General features: G+C 41.9%; 1 protein-coding gene across 17 annotated transcripts in view; it reads left to right on the top strand.

The window, feature by feature from the left end:
• Window positions 1-14,920, top strand: part of LOC104660340 (myomegalin) — a 223,801-nt gene that overhangs the window by 130,378 nt on the left and 78,503 nt on the right. For 7 of the 17 annotated variants that reach the window (XM_030935198.1, XM_030935195.1, XM_030935191.1 and 4 more), the window contains exon 1: window positions 12,105-13,881. The exons of 7 other annotated variants lie outside the window; for them this stretch is intronic. In XM_030935198.1, the coding sequence (XP_030791058.1) occupies window positions 12,757-13,881 (1,125 nt within the window). In that variant the 5' untranslated portion in view covers window positions 12,105-12,756. Of the gene's footprint in view, window positions 1-11,947; window positions 13,882-14,920 lie in introns of those variants that run through there. 3 more of the 17 variants (XM_030935203.1, XM_030935190.1, XM_030935204.1) reach the window with 3 other exon arrangements.

The raw sequence follows: 14,920 nt of genomic DNA, 5'->3' as shown, positions 1-14,920 counted from the left end.
ACCCACAGCTGAAAGGGATTAACTCCAAGGAGGACCTCACCTGGAGGTCACCCTTCTGTTGGGCCTTAAAGACTGGACACACCAGGTAGAAAATAGGAAATGGAGCAATATATACAGTGATGTGGAACACAACTAAGGAATTGGAATTGGGAGTAATCGATGTTACCAAAAATAAGTATTGGAGAATGATAAAATATATAGCTGGAAAGTACCATAAATGTTGAGCTAAGGGCTTCATGTTGTAGGCACCAGAAAAAAAAAAAAAAAAAAAGCAAGGGGAATAAAAGCATATGATTTGCATTTAGAAAGGCAATCCTAGTTGTCGTGGAGACTGAGGATTGTTTGAAGAGCAGATAATTGATGTCACCTGTTGAGAGAGCAAATCATAATCTGACACAGCCATGAACTGCTTTGTCAAGTCTGTTCTTTGAATTGGTTGGGGGAAAGAATATTATAAAACCAATTACAAAGCACTTTGTCTCTGCCCTCTGCACAGGTAATGTATGATGAACCTTGCTATTTGTGACTCTTGGAGCCTATGTTGTGGGTGTTATCCTTGTCTGCTAACAGTATACTTCTGCTGTAACAGTTAGAGTTCCACTGTATTCTACTCAAACCTTGTCTGCCATGCCAACCGTCACCACAGAAGAAAGACCCTTACAATGTGGAAGGCAAAAGTTCAATTTCTAAGCTCTGGGCCTATTCTTCAGAGGCTAAAGAATCTCCTCAACTCCAGTGAAGCCATCCCTGGAATCCCTCACTGATTCAGCTGGAGGATGGAGGAGCTTGAGTTCTAAAGACTTATTCATGTCCTTTAATTCCACCTACACTTCACAATTGAGAATACCACAAACAGCTGGGCCCTAGAAGAAAGAGGAGCTCACAGATCTTGCACTTCTAGGTCTGAATTGTCCAGGTGAAGAACACTCACTGACCCCACATCCCATAGATTACTATTTCTCACGTGATCCCAGTATGAAAGTCTGGAGTATAATGAGTATAATATACTCACTATAATATCTGAGTACAGGAAGTTCATTCAGAGTTAAAGATTATTTTATTTAATTGATCTTACAGTCTTTTTAGCTGTTTTCCTTTTCCATTCTACCAAAACATTCTACAACATTCATTTTACAACATTCATTTTAGTGGGAATGCACTTGCACAATATTTATGAACATCTATAATTCTTACAAAACAAAGAAAGTACCACCAACTAGACATGCCATTGATTGACATCATTCCATATTTCCTTCCAATCCTTCTTGATGTCCATTCGATCAATAGCATGTGTGATCAGAGTGTTGAGGAGCTTTTTGATGTGAGGCTGTGACATCTTGTCCACATCTTTTTCACTAGGGAGTCAGAAAATCTAATAAAATTTACAAAGCATTTTTCTCTTCCTCAGTAAAGGTATCTACAAAGTTGCAGGGAAAAGCTAGCAATTGTTTCAGTTATTGATATTATTTCCTTCTACAGAATGTTAGAAGCTTCATCTCAATGAAGGTTTTAAATGAAACCAGACCTGGAGGGTGTGAAGGCAGAAAAAATGATGCCCTTGCAAAGGGAGGTCTGGAGGAATTCTTGTTTTGTTTGTTGCCTTTTTTCTCTCTGCATTTCTCCTTCAGTATAAGATAAGCAAAATTTATTAACATGTAATCTCACTGTGGTTGGCTTATAAAATGAAACAGGATAACACAATTAGGGAGAGGCCCACATTAAGTAAGTGAGACCTTCCCACTCACACAAATTAGCACAGTCAAGCTGTTGCATTTATGCCTTGTTTGGAACTTAATGTAAATAGTACTGCATGCAGTGAGGCATATTTCCTAAAATAGCAAACATTCCTGCGTTACCATGGAGAGATCTGTTTGGAGGTTAAGGCAAGAATGTGCTCTAAATGCTCAAGGCAGAGACTGAAAACCTTGCAGGGATTAGGCAGCTCCGGACAACTTCATATAAGGAGATTTTTTTAGAGTAGCTTTTCAGTATCGCCTTCTTTCACTGATGAATGTTGAAGCTGGAGACTCATTTACAAATCCCCGTTCAACATTATTGTCTCCCAGACAACCTTCATTAATAATGTGTCTCCGAAGCAGGCCTTATCAGCTAAACCAATCATTGCTCTAATCCTTTTGAGCAGCAAAGGAAGTGGAAAAATAGGCAGCAGCTTTACAACTTAATGATAAATATTTATTGAGCACTTGTAATGCACAATGTACTGTTAGGTGAAGGAAGAAGAACGCAAAAATGTATAGGATTTAGTCTCTGCCTTCTAGAGATTACAATAGGAGAAAGTCACTGATGAAAAAAATACAAGGCAGTACAGAAAGGAAAAATCATCATGGACTGGGCTCAGAAGCAAAGATTTTGGTCTCTGAGGAATGAGTAGGATTTTACTAAGTAGAGATGAAAATGAAAGGCATTGCTTTATTCATTCATTCAATGATTATTTATTGAGATCTAGAAAGATACTGTTCCAAATACTTCAGAAGCAGTCTTAGTCCACTCAGGCTGCTATAACAAAATACCATAGACTGAGTGGCTTATAAACAATAGAAATTCATTTCTCACAGTTCTGGAGGCTGGGAAGTCCAAGATCAGGGTACTGGCATTTTCAGTGTCTGGTGAGGGCCCACTTTCTGGTTTATGGATTTCCTGTTGTGTCTTCACATGGTGGAAGGGACTAGCTAACTCTCTGAGGTCTCTTTTTATAAGGACACTAATCTCTCCCAAAGCCCCCACCTCCTAATACCATTATGCTGGGGGTTAGGATTTCAACATATGAATTTGGAGGGGAATACAAACATTCAAACCGTAGCAGATACCAAGATGAGAATGCTGTGGTTCCTTTTCTTAAGTAGCTTACCAGTTAATGGGGAGAAGGCAGGATGGAGAAATGACATACAAATTACTGTATGTACAAAAAGTATTTTGGAAGATGGAAGAAGACAAAGATGTCTTTTGGTGGCACTTAGAAAGGCAGCTTGAAGCAAATACTTGACGGGTGGATATGATTGTGACAGGTGGAGGTGGTAGTGATAGAATATTCCAAGTGTATGAAGTATAGAGGTAGGGAACTTCAGGGTAGAGAAATAGTAGCAGGAATAGAATATAGGGGGATAGAAAAATGGAGTGGAGCCAGATTCAGAGAACTTTAAGAGGCAGGTAAAGAAGTTTATGATTAATGGGGAAGTCATTGGGTCTCCAGGTTTCTTTGAAGGAGAGTGATATCTGAGCTCTGCTTTAGAAAGATTAATCTGAAAGGAGGATAGAGTAGAGGGCAAGGAAGTTGAGGGGACTCATTATTTTGGAACTCTATTACTTAAGATATGAAGTCATTAGGGCCAGGCATGGGGCTCACACCTGTAATCCCAGCACTTTGGGAGGTCGAGGTAGGTGGATCATGAGGTCAAGAGTTTGAGACCAGCCTGGCCAACATGGTGAAACCCTGTCTCTACTAAGCATACAAAAATTAGCCAGGTGTGGTGACACGTGCCTGTAATCCCAGCTACTCAAGAGGCTGCGGCAGGAGAATTGCTTGAACCTGGGAGGTGGAGGTTGTCATGAGCCAAGATAGTGCCACTGCACTCCAGCCTGGGCAACAGAGCAAGACTCCATCTTGAAACAAAACAACAACAGCAACAAAGATATGAAGTCATTAGAGGGTAAGGAAGGATGAAAATTTTGCGCTAAGGCAAAAAACCAAAATAAAATCTTAGTATATAATAGTTCATTTTCTCATTCATACATTCTAGTCAATGACTATTGAGTGCTTACCATGACTAGGGAATGGTGCTGTTAGGTACTAGAGAATTACCTTCTAAAGAAGGAGACAGATAAATAACCAAATAATCAAACAAATATGTAATTTCAAATTGTGATAGGTACATTGAAGAAAGCAAAGAGCAGGGATTGGTAGACTTGTTCTGTATAGGGCCAGATAGTAAATAAGCTGCACAAGCTGTAAAGTTTCTGCCATTGTTGCATAAAAACAGCCATACACAACACAAACGAATGAACATGGCTGTGTTCCAACAAAACTCTATTTGCAAAAACAGGTGGGGGCTGGATTTGGTCCACAGTCCATAGTTTTCTGACTCCTCATATAAAGTACTAGGAGGAAAGGGAGGCACTTTAAACAAGGGGAAGACAACAATCAGGAGATCAGTCTTTCCTACGGCAATTTTGAGATGTCTATGACATATCCACATGCAGATAGCAAATAGGTAACCTGGTATTTGAGAGTGGCACTCAGAGGAGAATTCTACAATAAAAATATAAATTGGAAGCCACCAGTATAAAGATGGGAAAGGATGAGATGACACCAGAAGAGAACAGACAGGTGAAAAGGGTCTAGAACTGAGCACCAATGAACAAAAGGTACACAGTGTATGACTCTTAGTTCATAAATCTAAGGTAGTCATCAATTTAAAGTCCCTGTCTGAGTCAGGATGGTGAGAAATCCAATTTCATACGTTTGGTATTTCCTCCTATCCCTACTTTCTCAGCTAGTTAAAGGTCCGTAGGTTTCACCAGGTGCCAAAGCACCAAGGAGACTACTCTGATCATCGATCTCCCACTAAAGCATCCCTGCCTCAGTAAGCAGGGTTTGCCAACCCTAGAAGCTTGTTATATTGAACCTTTTATGGAGCCAGAATCCCCTGCTGAAAAGTGCAGCCTCTCCAAGTCACCCCATTACTTCCCTCTCTGAGGTCCTGCTGCTTCTCCAGGGCACTGATATGGAATGGAGGTGGGTACTTGTTACTCTTTGACCTCCAGTCTCTTTCCATCTGGGTGAAATGTCACTCTCTCCTCCTCGTTGACTTCAAAAACTTTTCTCTCTCCTCTCTTCACCAATGGGACATCTGGCTCAATCTTCTCAATGGGCTTAAAATTTCATAGAAGTCTAGAAATGCACTTGGCTTCAAACATCCTCTGCTCTTTGCTCTGCAAAAATTCCGGAGTCAAGGAAATGCTAAGGGCTCGATCATCAGATTAGAAAGGAGGGAAGGAGAGGGCCAGGCGCAGTGGCTCATGCCTGTAATCCCAGCACTTTGGGAGGCCGAGGTGGGCAGATCATCTGAGGTCTGGAGTTCAAGACCAGCCTGACCAACATGGAGAAACCCTGTCTCTACTAAAAATACAAAATTAACTGGGTGTGGTGGTGCATGCCTGTATTCCCAGCTACTCAGGAAGGCTGAGGCAGGAGAATCGCTTAAACCCGGGAGGTGGAGGTTGCAGTGAGTCGAGATCGCGCCATTGTACTCCAGCCTGGGCAACAAGAGTGAAACTCTGTCTCACACACACAAAAAAAAAAAAAAAAAAAAAAAGAAGAAAAAAAAGAAAAGAGGGAGGCAGAGATACATTACACAGGTAACAAAACAAATTTATATCCAAACATTTACCCTCTCACCTTCTGCCTAGGGAAGAAGTACGAGATGAAGCTGGAAGGGAATTAGGTTAGGATCTTTTTGTAGAGGTAACAAAATGTCAACCTACAGGTAGTGGACAATGATGGATCTTTACTGTGAATGTTCTGCAAATAACGTGCACGATAATTATAGTGGTAAGCTTCTAAGGCTGTGTGATATAATTCAGGTATCAGGTTTCAAGAACCTGAAATGGAAAGTGCAGTGAAAATGTGAAGCAAGATACACATGCTAGAGATGTTCAGAAAAAGGATAGAAAAGAAGTTAGCTTTTGGCTTGACAGGGAAGGATTCTGGGAAGTAAAGGTCTACTCTGATGTTTTCAAATCCACTTGGTTTACAAGTCTACCCAGTTGCACCCAGTCATATTAGGAAATGTTATGCCTCACCTTATCTGTCCTGTTAATTTCTCTCTAGATTTTGACAATGTTAACCATCCCTATCATTCTTGAAACTTCCCCCTCCCACCTGTGCTTTGACTGTGCAACTCCTCCACTTAGTATTCCACTTAGTTGTCTCACTCACCTCAGCATATCCCAAATAAGTGTTATTTTTTTGCAAACAGATGCTCCAACTCCTACATTTCTGTTTATTTATGCTACTTTCTATCAGTCTTCCAGACTCCAAACCATCTTCTCCATCATAAACCCTTTCTTTTCTTTTGTCCTCTGCATATACACCATCAAGTCCTGCTATTCATTTCTTCAAGGTGATTCTCATATTTACCACTTTCTTTCCATTTCAGATCTTTATTACCTCACACATGAATAACTGTAGGGTCTTTTTAGCAGATCTTCCTGTAACCATCCCAAAGTTCTCCTTGAAAGTGTAATCCATCCTGTTGCCTGGGTAATCTTCCTAAAAAAAGGTTTTCATCTTGTCATTCTCTGCTTAAGTCCATAACATTAAGTCCAAGTTCTTTTGCCTTTGTCAAAACTAGAATTTAACCAAATTCTAGATGCCGAGGCACTCCATAGCATAGTGTCTGGCTTACAGCTGGCTCTTGATACATGTTCTTTGAATGAACAACTATAGAGGATTAGATGTATGTGTGGATGAACCTGGTCATTCAAAAATCCCCAACATCTCCCTTTACCTACAGGCTAGCACTGCGTTTAACCCAAGTTTCGTGGCTTTTAATGAAGCTATTTTATTTTGCTGGAGTCCCTTCCGTGGCCTCCTTCATCCTAATACCCATCTCAAGTGCCACTCTTGTCCCTTCAACTATACCAGCCCATACTAACCTCAACTTTTTCTGTACTCACACTAAATTGAACTCAGTACCATTTAGTTTACCAGTCAATTGTTCTAACTGTAGCGTGCACCTTTTCTCCCTTTTAACTAAACTGAAAGCTCACTGAAAAGAGAAAAAAAGGTATGTTTGCATTCTTGCTCATTGATTAACAAATACTTTAAAATTTACTTAACAACCTATGGGTATTTAATAACTTGAAAGACTCTAATGTTTATTATTAGATGGATTTTGCTGAGAAGCATACTACTATAATCTGCAGATGAACTGGAAATCTCCTGGCTTTAAAACAAGCATTTCAAAATGCTGTGTTGTTAATTAATGGAAAGCATGATTGTTTCTGACTTCTTAAAGGTTTTCAAGGAGCACAGGGAAATCATGCACCTGCCTGTGTGTTACCACAAAGCCTAACTGGCTTTACTTTGACATTCTTGCATTTTCTCATCTGCCTTAGTTTCTCTGCCAGAATCACATTTTTCTTTTGGTGCATAGTTTTTTAGTAATTAGAATAGTTATTTCCCGTGTCATAACTAGGGCAGTGAAACCTAATACAACTGGTTTGGGAAATGGGGATTTTCCACCTCTCCAATTCTTTTGGAAACTCCCTCTCAGCCCAGAAGTAGGTCTTAGAACACTACCACCCAGTTGCCACACAAGGGGTGCAAAAGTGACTATGGTGACTGCAACATTTAGAGGTCAAAAAAGAGATAGTGCAAAAGACCCCACACCACAGTAATATTTATAAATCTTGTTCCAAATGCGGATGCAGTTCTCTTAATTCAACATAGATTTTGTAAGTAGTTCTTCATTGATGTGCTTTTCTATCTGCAGAAGTTCTGATCTTTTGTCTGATACAGCTTAGGATAGTTCTCCTTCAGTGGTTTTCAAAGTGTGGTTCCCAGATAGCAGCATCAACATGATCTGGGAACTTGACAGGAATGCAAATTCTTGGGCCCCACCACAGACCTTATTGTGTCAGGAACTCAAGGGGGTAGGTCCCAACAATTTATGTTAACAAGCCCTCCAGGTGATTCTGATGCATGCTTAAGTTTGAAAACTGCCGTTTAAATTCAACATATTTCATTGTAGATTAGGAAATTAAAAGCCAGATATAAGTGACTTAACCTAGGCCATAAAGCAAAGAAGTGCTTGTAAATGTATTTATCAATCAATGTTAAGGGTGAACTGTTGATGTATAAAATTAATAATTTGTTTAATCATAATATGAAGCTTATTCTCAAATTTTTTGTTATGTGCCTTCACTAAGTTTTAGAAGTAATAATTTTATACTAAACCATTACAGAAGCCCTAAGTCTCACCTTAACAACATGCCTTGCTTCAATCATAAGTGTTTGGTGTACACATGCATATAAAATATTATTCTAAGGTGGGGCGCAGTGGAACCCGGGAGGCAGAGGTTGCAGTGAGCCGAGATTGCGCCACTGCACTCCAGCCTGGATGACAGAATGAGGCTCCATCTTAAAAAAATAAAAATTAAAAAAAAGCTCATATGGATAGGCTTAAGTTTTTAATTTGCAATTGGGTCTTTTACAGAATTTCTTCTGGGCTATATTTTATAGTATTTTCCTAATTTTCAAAACTGTTCTTAAAGTGGGGTGACTTTCTACCAAAGAAATCCCTCAAATTAAAATTTTTGGGGCAATACATAGTTTTAACTTATTTACTCCTTTTAATCTTTTTAATTGAAATATACTAATATGTATACAATCTACAGATCTAAGTGCCCCATTTCAATGAGCTTCAACAACTCTACACACCTATGTTATCTTCATCCAAAACTAGATACAGAACAGCTTCATCACCTCAGAAGATTTCTTTGTGCCCCTTTGCAATCACTTCTCACCCTGTCTCTCACCGTTCAACCACTTCCTGACATATCACTATAGATCTGTTTTTTCTATAGTCTGTTTCTTAGACTTCAGATGAGATCAGGTGCATTCAGGGTAGTACGGCCGTAGACCTGTTGTCAGACTTCAAATAAATGGAATCACACAGGATGTAGTCATTTGCATATGGCTTGTTTCACTTAAGATGTTTTCGAGATGTATCCATGTTGCATGTATCTGAGTTCATTCTTTTTCATTGCTGGCTAGTACTGTATTGTATTGTATGAATATGCTAAAATGTGTTTCATCTACCTTTTTTCTTAGTAACAATTATATTTTTTTCTTATCACAAAAGCAGTCAAGTACTGTAAGTTATGTAAAATATGTAATACATAATGTAAAAAATTATAGAAAATAAGGAAAAAAGAAAATAAATATCCATAATTCCACTCTCTAGACATAACCATTACTAATAACTTGTGGATCCCCTTTGAACTTTTGTTTATATAAGTTATCTTCTTACATTATATATTATCATATGCAGTATAAAAATTCTTATTTTAGGTTCAAGTTTTACCACTTAGACCCTATATTAGTGTGTTAAATTGGCAGCCCTTATTTTAACTATAAAATATTTTCTAAATTAAATAAAATCTAAAATACCTGAATAAACATTCATTGCCCAAAATTCAAATGATACACAGTAGATAGAATAAAAAGTAAATGTCCTTGCATAGCCCCACCATAGGTAACCAGTTCAACTGCAAACTCTTGACCACAAGATAATAATGATAAGGACCAAGAAGTGCAAAATTTATTATCACATAATTTTTCTAAGTTTTATTTTTAAATTTTTATTTTCTATATACCAGTGATCTTTTCATTGGGAACACCTTATTTCATAATACCAAATGCTTACATAGGGACTAATTCTAGTACAACAGCTTATATCAACTTTGAGATATAGTTTTGAACTATTTTCTCTGGAAGTGAACAGACTGCCATCTTCACATTTTCTGATTGCTGAGTGGTTTATTCCCATCTGTTTTTGGAAGTCTAGATATGTATAGTTTTCTTAGTATATTGATCTTTACTTATAGCAAACATATTCTTCAATGGCAAATTGCCTTTTCACCATTTGTATTGACCTGTATGACTACACCAAGCTATCTATATACTGTCATTAAAATTTGGAGACTATCAGTTAGATGCAAAATCCTTTTGAGGAACAGAGAACAGAGAATAACCCAAAGTATAATTCAGGGTTTGCTCTTGAAGAGCACTTTGTTTCATTCACATTTTCCTAATAGGAAAATGGGGCTTGCATTGACAATAAAAAATGAGATCTTGATTACACTTAAGACTGGGTACAGCAAGGTAGTGTCCTGGCAGGCAGTCTGTCTTTCCATCAGTCAGGGTAAGTCCAGAAACTCTTTACCTTTCCATAGATCACCATAGATTCCAAAGCATGTTGCTTAATTTCTTCCAACTTTGAAACTCACATACCTGGCAGGCAAAAATGCAGCTGTAGTTTTACTTGAAACACTTTTATATTCTTGGTTTTTGAGTCAGAATATACACAGTAGATGAAATTACATATGCAAAATTCTACAGCCTATGATATTAGGCCATTCTTGCATTGCTATAAATACTTGAGACCAGGTAATGTATCAAGAAAAGAGGTTTAATTGGCTCACAGTTCTGCAGGCTTTATAGGAAGCATGGTGCTGGTATCTGCTTGGCTTCTGGGGAGGCTTCAGGAAGGTTACAATCATGGTGGCAGGTGAATGGGGAGTAAACAAGTCACATGGCCACAGCAGGAGCAAGATGGTGCAGTGGAGGCACCACATACTTTTAAATGACCAGATCTCAGAAAAACTCACTATTTCAAGGGTAGCACAAACCCATGAGGGATATGCCCCCCTGACCCAAACACCTCCCACCAGGCCCCACCTCCAACACTGGGGATTACAATTCAACATGAGATTTGGTATATTCAAATCATATCGCCTACTAAGCCCAAAGCTCTAAGTACTGTCTTTCTCTCTTACAATAGAGCTACAAGATTTTGCTTTGGTGATTAAGAGAACAATACAATCTTATGTAGGCAGAGCCCCATGTTTTAAAGTGACTTAAAATATTCCAATTCATATTAAAATAATAATAGCCATTATTTAATGAGCTAAACATGGTTAAAGCATTTCCTCAAAATTATCTCATTTGGTGTTCAATATGAAGTTTGGGGGCTTATTATGAACTCTCATAGATGGCATTTGGATGTCTTCAGGTTTAGGAGGATGGGCTCTGTCCTGGGGTCGAGGTTCAGAAAAACTTAGACGTTGCTGGCCTTAGCTTACAAGGTCAAGTTAGTAAAAAAAAAAAAAAAAAAAAAAAAAAAAAAAATTAACATGATTAGAACTGGGAAATGTCCTGCTCTAGGGGACTGCAAGTGATTGCTGAGGTTGTTCCTCTTGTTCCGTGTCTGAATGCCTCTCAAGCCAGGAAGAGAATTCCTTATTAAAAATGGCCGGAGGGCGCGGTGGCTCAAGCCTGTAATCCCAGCACTTTGGGAGGCCAAGGCGGGCGGATCACGAGGTCAGAAGATCAAGACCATCCTGGCAACAACGGTGAAACCCCGTCTCTACTAAAAAAATACAAAAAATTAGTCCCAGCTGCTCGGGAAGCTGAGGCAGGAGAATGGCGTGAGCCCTGGAGGCGGAGGTGGCAGTGAACCGAGATCGCGCCACTGCACTCCAAAAAAAAAAAAAAAAAAAAATGGCCGGAGGTACCTGCATCCCACCTAGTCAGGGCTCTAGCTTCCCTCCTCTTTGTGTGCAATCCAAGTTTTAGACCCAAGGGTGGAGGACCTACCACTGTACAGTGCTGAGTAAGACAGGGTTCTCACCGAAGTCAGTGACGTTCCCAGTCCTTTCTGGCGCGAGCTGCATTCCCAGACACTCCAGCTCTTGCCGAAAGAAGCTCCGTCTATTGCGCTAGTGTTTGTCTACCCTCCCCTGCCCTAAAATAATGAATGCCCTCTACCTGAGGGAAAGAGACTTCAGTGGCGGTAATCTACTCGCGGCTGGCTGCATCCTTGAAAAAGCCCATTTCCCTTTTACTATCTTCAAGATCTTGGTTAACCAGATTCACATTGTATTTGCAGGACGCTTTCTCAGGTGACTGCTCTGTGCTCTTTTTTACCTAAAGTAGGGCAAAGTCACCCAAGGGTGCTAACCCTTCCCCACCCACATCAAGGGAGAAACACTACTCTTTTCTGGACATTCCGGTTCAGAGTCGAGGTAAGGGTTGCACGGCCCCGCCCCACCCGCCCCTCCGTTACCAAGTCTTCCCCCGCCCGCCTCGCAGTCTCAGGGCCTTAGAACCCAGGCGGGGCGAGGCCGGGAGAGGTGGGGCTACTGGCTGGAGGCGGCGGCGGCGCGCAGCGGTACCTAACGGCGCTGCCCGGCTGGCAGCCGGAGAACGTGGCACTGTCCGAGGATCCAGGGGGAGGGGATTCGGCCTTCTCCTCCCCGCGAGGAGGAGCCTCGGGACATCCTGCAGAGGCGGGAGGATCCTTGAGGGCACTGGTGCGCCTTTCAGGTGAGCTTTTAGCAGATAAAAGCGGCTGGCTGTGGTCCGCGCCAGTAGTGCTTTCTGCTCCGCACTCCCAGTGAGCCAGGTGCGCAACCGGAGTTGGGGCGAGGGGCGCGCTGGCCACCCCGCATGCGCAGAACCGGGAGCCCGCTGACCGGACTACAGCTCCCAGAGGAGCCTTGTGGAGGCCGCAGACGGGGAGCCGCTGGCGCCATCTTGAAATCTGATCCTCAATCCCCGAGCCTTTGCGTCTGCGCGGCTGGCAGCTGCTGCTCCGGGAGCCCAGTTTGTTAAAAGGGTAGGACATTGAGGACGCGGCGGCTGGCGGGAGAGACAGCTGGGGAGAGACATGGCAGGGTCGGAGCGCGGCCTGCGCCTCTGTCACTCAGCATCCTCTTAGACGTTTCCACGCCCGCCCCCTGCCCAAGGGGCGGGGCTGACGGCTGTGGTACCCGGAGCCGGCGCACGGGGTAGGGGTGCACCCCTGCAGAGTGGGGACCCCACTGGGCTGTGCCATGGTGACTGGAGACCACTGAGGCGGGAGACAGAGCGCGGCGAAGAGCCATTGAGTGGTCATCCAGTAGCCGCCGCCACCGCCGCCTCAGGAAACTTGGCACCCGCTAGGAGGGAAGATGAAGGAGATTTGCAGGATCTGTGCCCGAGAGCTGTGTGGAAACCAGCGGCGCTGGATCTTCCACACGGCGTCCAAGCTCAACCTCCAGGTTCTGCTTTCGCACGTCCTGGGCAAGGATGTTCCCCGCGATGGCAAAGCCGAGTTCGCTTGCAGCAAGTGTGCTTTCATGCTTGATCGAATCTATCGATTCGACACGGTTATTGCCCGGATCGAAGCGCTTTCTATTGAGCGCTTGCAAAAGCTGCTACTGGAGAAGGATCGCCTCAAGTTCTGCATTGCCAGTATGTATCGGAAGAATAACGATGACTCTGGCCCGGAGGTCAAGGCGGGGAACGGGACGGTTGACATGTCCGTCTTACCCGATGCGAGATACTCTGCACTGCTCCAGGAGGACTTCGCCTATTCAGGGTTTGAGTGCTGGGTGGAGAATGAGGATCAGATCCAGGAGCCACACAGTTGCCATGGTTCGGAAGGCCTTGGAAACCGACCCAGGAGATGCCGTGGTTGTGCAGCTTTGCGGGTTGCTGATTCTGACTATGAAGCCATTTGTAAGGTACCTCGAAAGGTGGCCAGAAGTATCTCCTGTGGCCCTTCTAGCAGGTGGTCGACCAGCATTTGCACTGAAGAACCAGCGTTGTCTGAGGTTGGGCCACCCGACTTAGCAAGCACAAAGGTACCCCCAGATGGAGAAAGCATGGAGGAAGAAACGCCAGGTTCCTCTGTGGAATCTTTGGATGCAAGCGTCCAGGCTAGCCCTCCACAACAGAAAGATGAGGAGACTGAGAGAAGTGCAAAGGAACTTGGAAAGTGTGACTGTTGTTCAGATGATCAGGCTCCGCAGCATGGGTGTAATCACAAACTGGAGTTAGCTCTTAGCATGATTAAAGGTCTTGATTATAAGCCCATCCAGAGCCCCCGAGGGAGCAGGCTTCCGATTCCAGTGAAATCCAGCCCACCTGGAGCCAAGCCTGGCCATAGCATGACAGATGGAGTTAGTTCCGGTTTCCTTAACAGGTCTTTGAAATCCCTTTACAAGACACCTGTGAGTTATCCCTTGGAGCTTTCAGACCTGCAGGAGCTGTGGGATGATCTCTGTGAAGATTATTTGCCGCTCCGGGTCCAGGTATACAAAACGGCTACACAGTGCCTTTCTGAATATAGCTAGCTGGCCTCTGGCTTCACATGATTTCGGTCTAGGTGGAGGTTAGTAATATTCTAGACTTGAGAAAATTAGTCATGAGCCCATTTTTGCTGCACCTTTTCTATGTCTCATTTAGTAAACGTGATTCGCACTCAGATAAGTTGCTTTTCACTGTCTTTGTAAAATCTGTTGGCCTTCCCATTATCAAAATTGTATACCTTTTAAAACAGAAAGGTAAAGATTCCCACTTCACTTTTATCCTATAAAAAGAAGACATTTAATCTCATTTCTGGCACTAGAACTTTTCCTCTTATCTCAGAAAGTAAAGATTCCCACTTCACTTTCATCCTATAAAAAGAAGACATTTAATCTCATTTCTGGCACTAGAACTTTTCCTCTTATCTCCTTTTTTTTAAAAAACAACTTTTAAAATTTGTTCTTGTTTTCAGATTTATAGACGTTTCCTCCCAATGGCTTTCTGTAAGGCAGTTAGTTCTCTAGTTAGTTCTTCCCAGAGCATTGAAGCTTTCATCCGCAAAATGCCTGTAAATGATTAGAGCATAAGGTAAAAGGTTTGGGGGAAACCTATTAATCCACCAGTAAAGTATTATAACATCTGGACAATATTTATTATAATTAATAGTTCATTTGAGGATTAGTGATGACTCATTCATAAAAGAGACAGGAATTCAAGTATTCAAGTACAGTATTGTCACTCAAAACGTTAAGGCATAAACTGTTCACAGCCAGAACTCTGCTGAGTTCTACTGGAAGATATTTGATATTAAGAAAGGATTAACCCATTATTGGATCAGAGGAGAGTTTCATTCATTATAGTCTTGAATTCTTAATGACTAGAGGATGGCAGTTGCTTAATTTGAACCATTCATGTCTGCCCAATTGATTCTGTACCAACCTTTTAAATTCAGCTGTGGTAGTTTGTTTCTATAGCAACAGTAAATGCTAGGTTCATTTAACTTTGTGAAACATACTGGCATGTTCCACTTGATACAACTTATTT

Source organism: Rhinopithecus roxellana, chromosome 8 (assembly GCF_007565055.1).
Source record: "Rhinopithecus roxellana isolate Shanxi Qingling chromosome 8, ASM756505v1, whole genome shotgun sequence".
Lineage (NCBI taxonomy): Eukaryota > Metazoa > Chordata > Mammalia > Primates > Cercopithecidae > Rhinopithecus > Rhinopithecus roxellana.
Note: the sequence above shows the minus strand (reverse complement) of the source record. Positions and strands in the feature narration are given on the sequence as shown.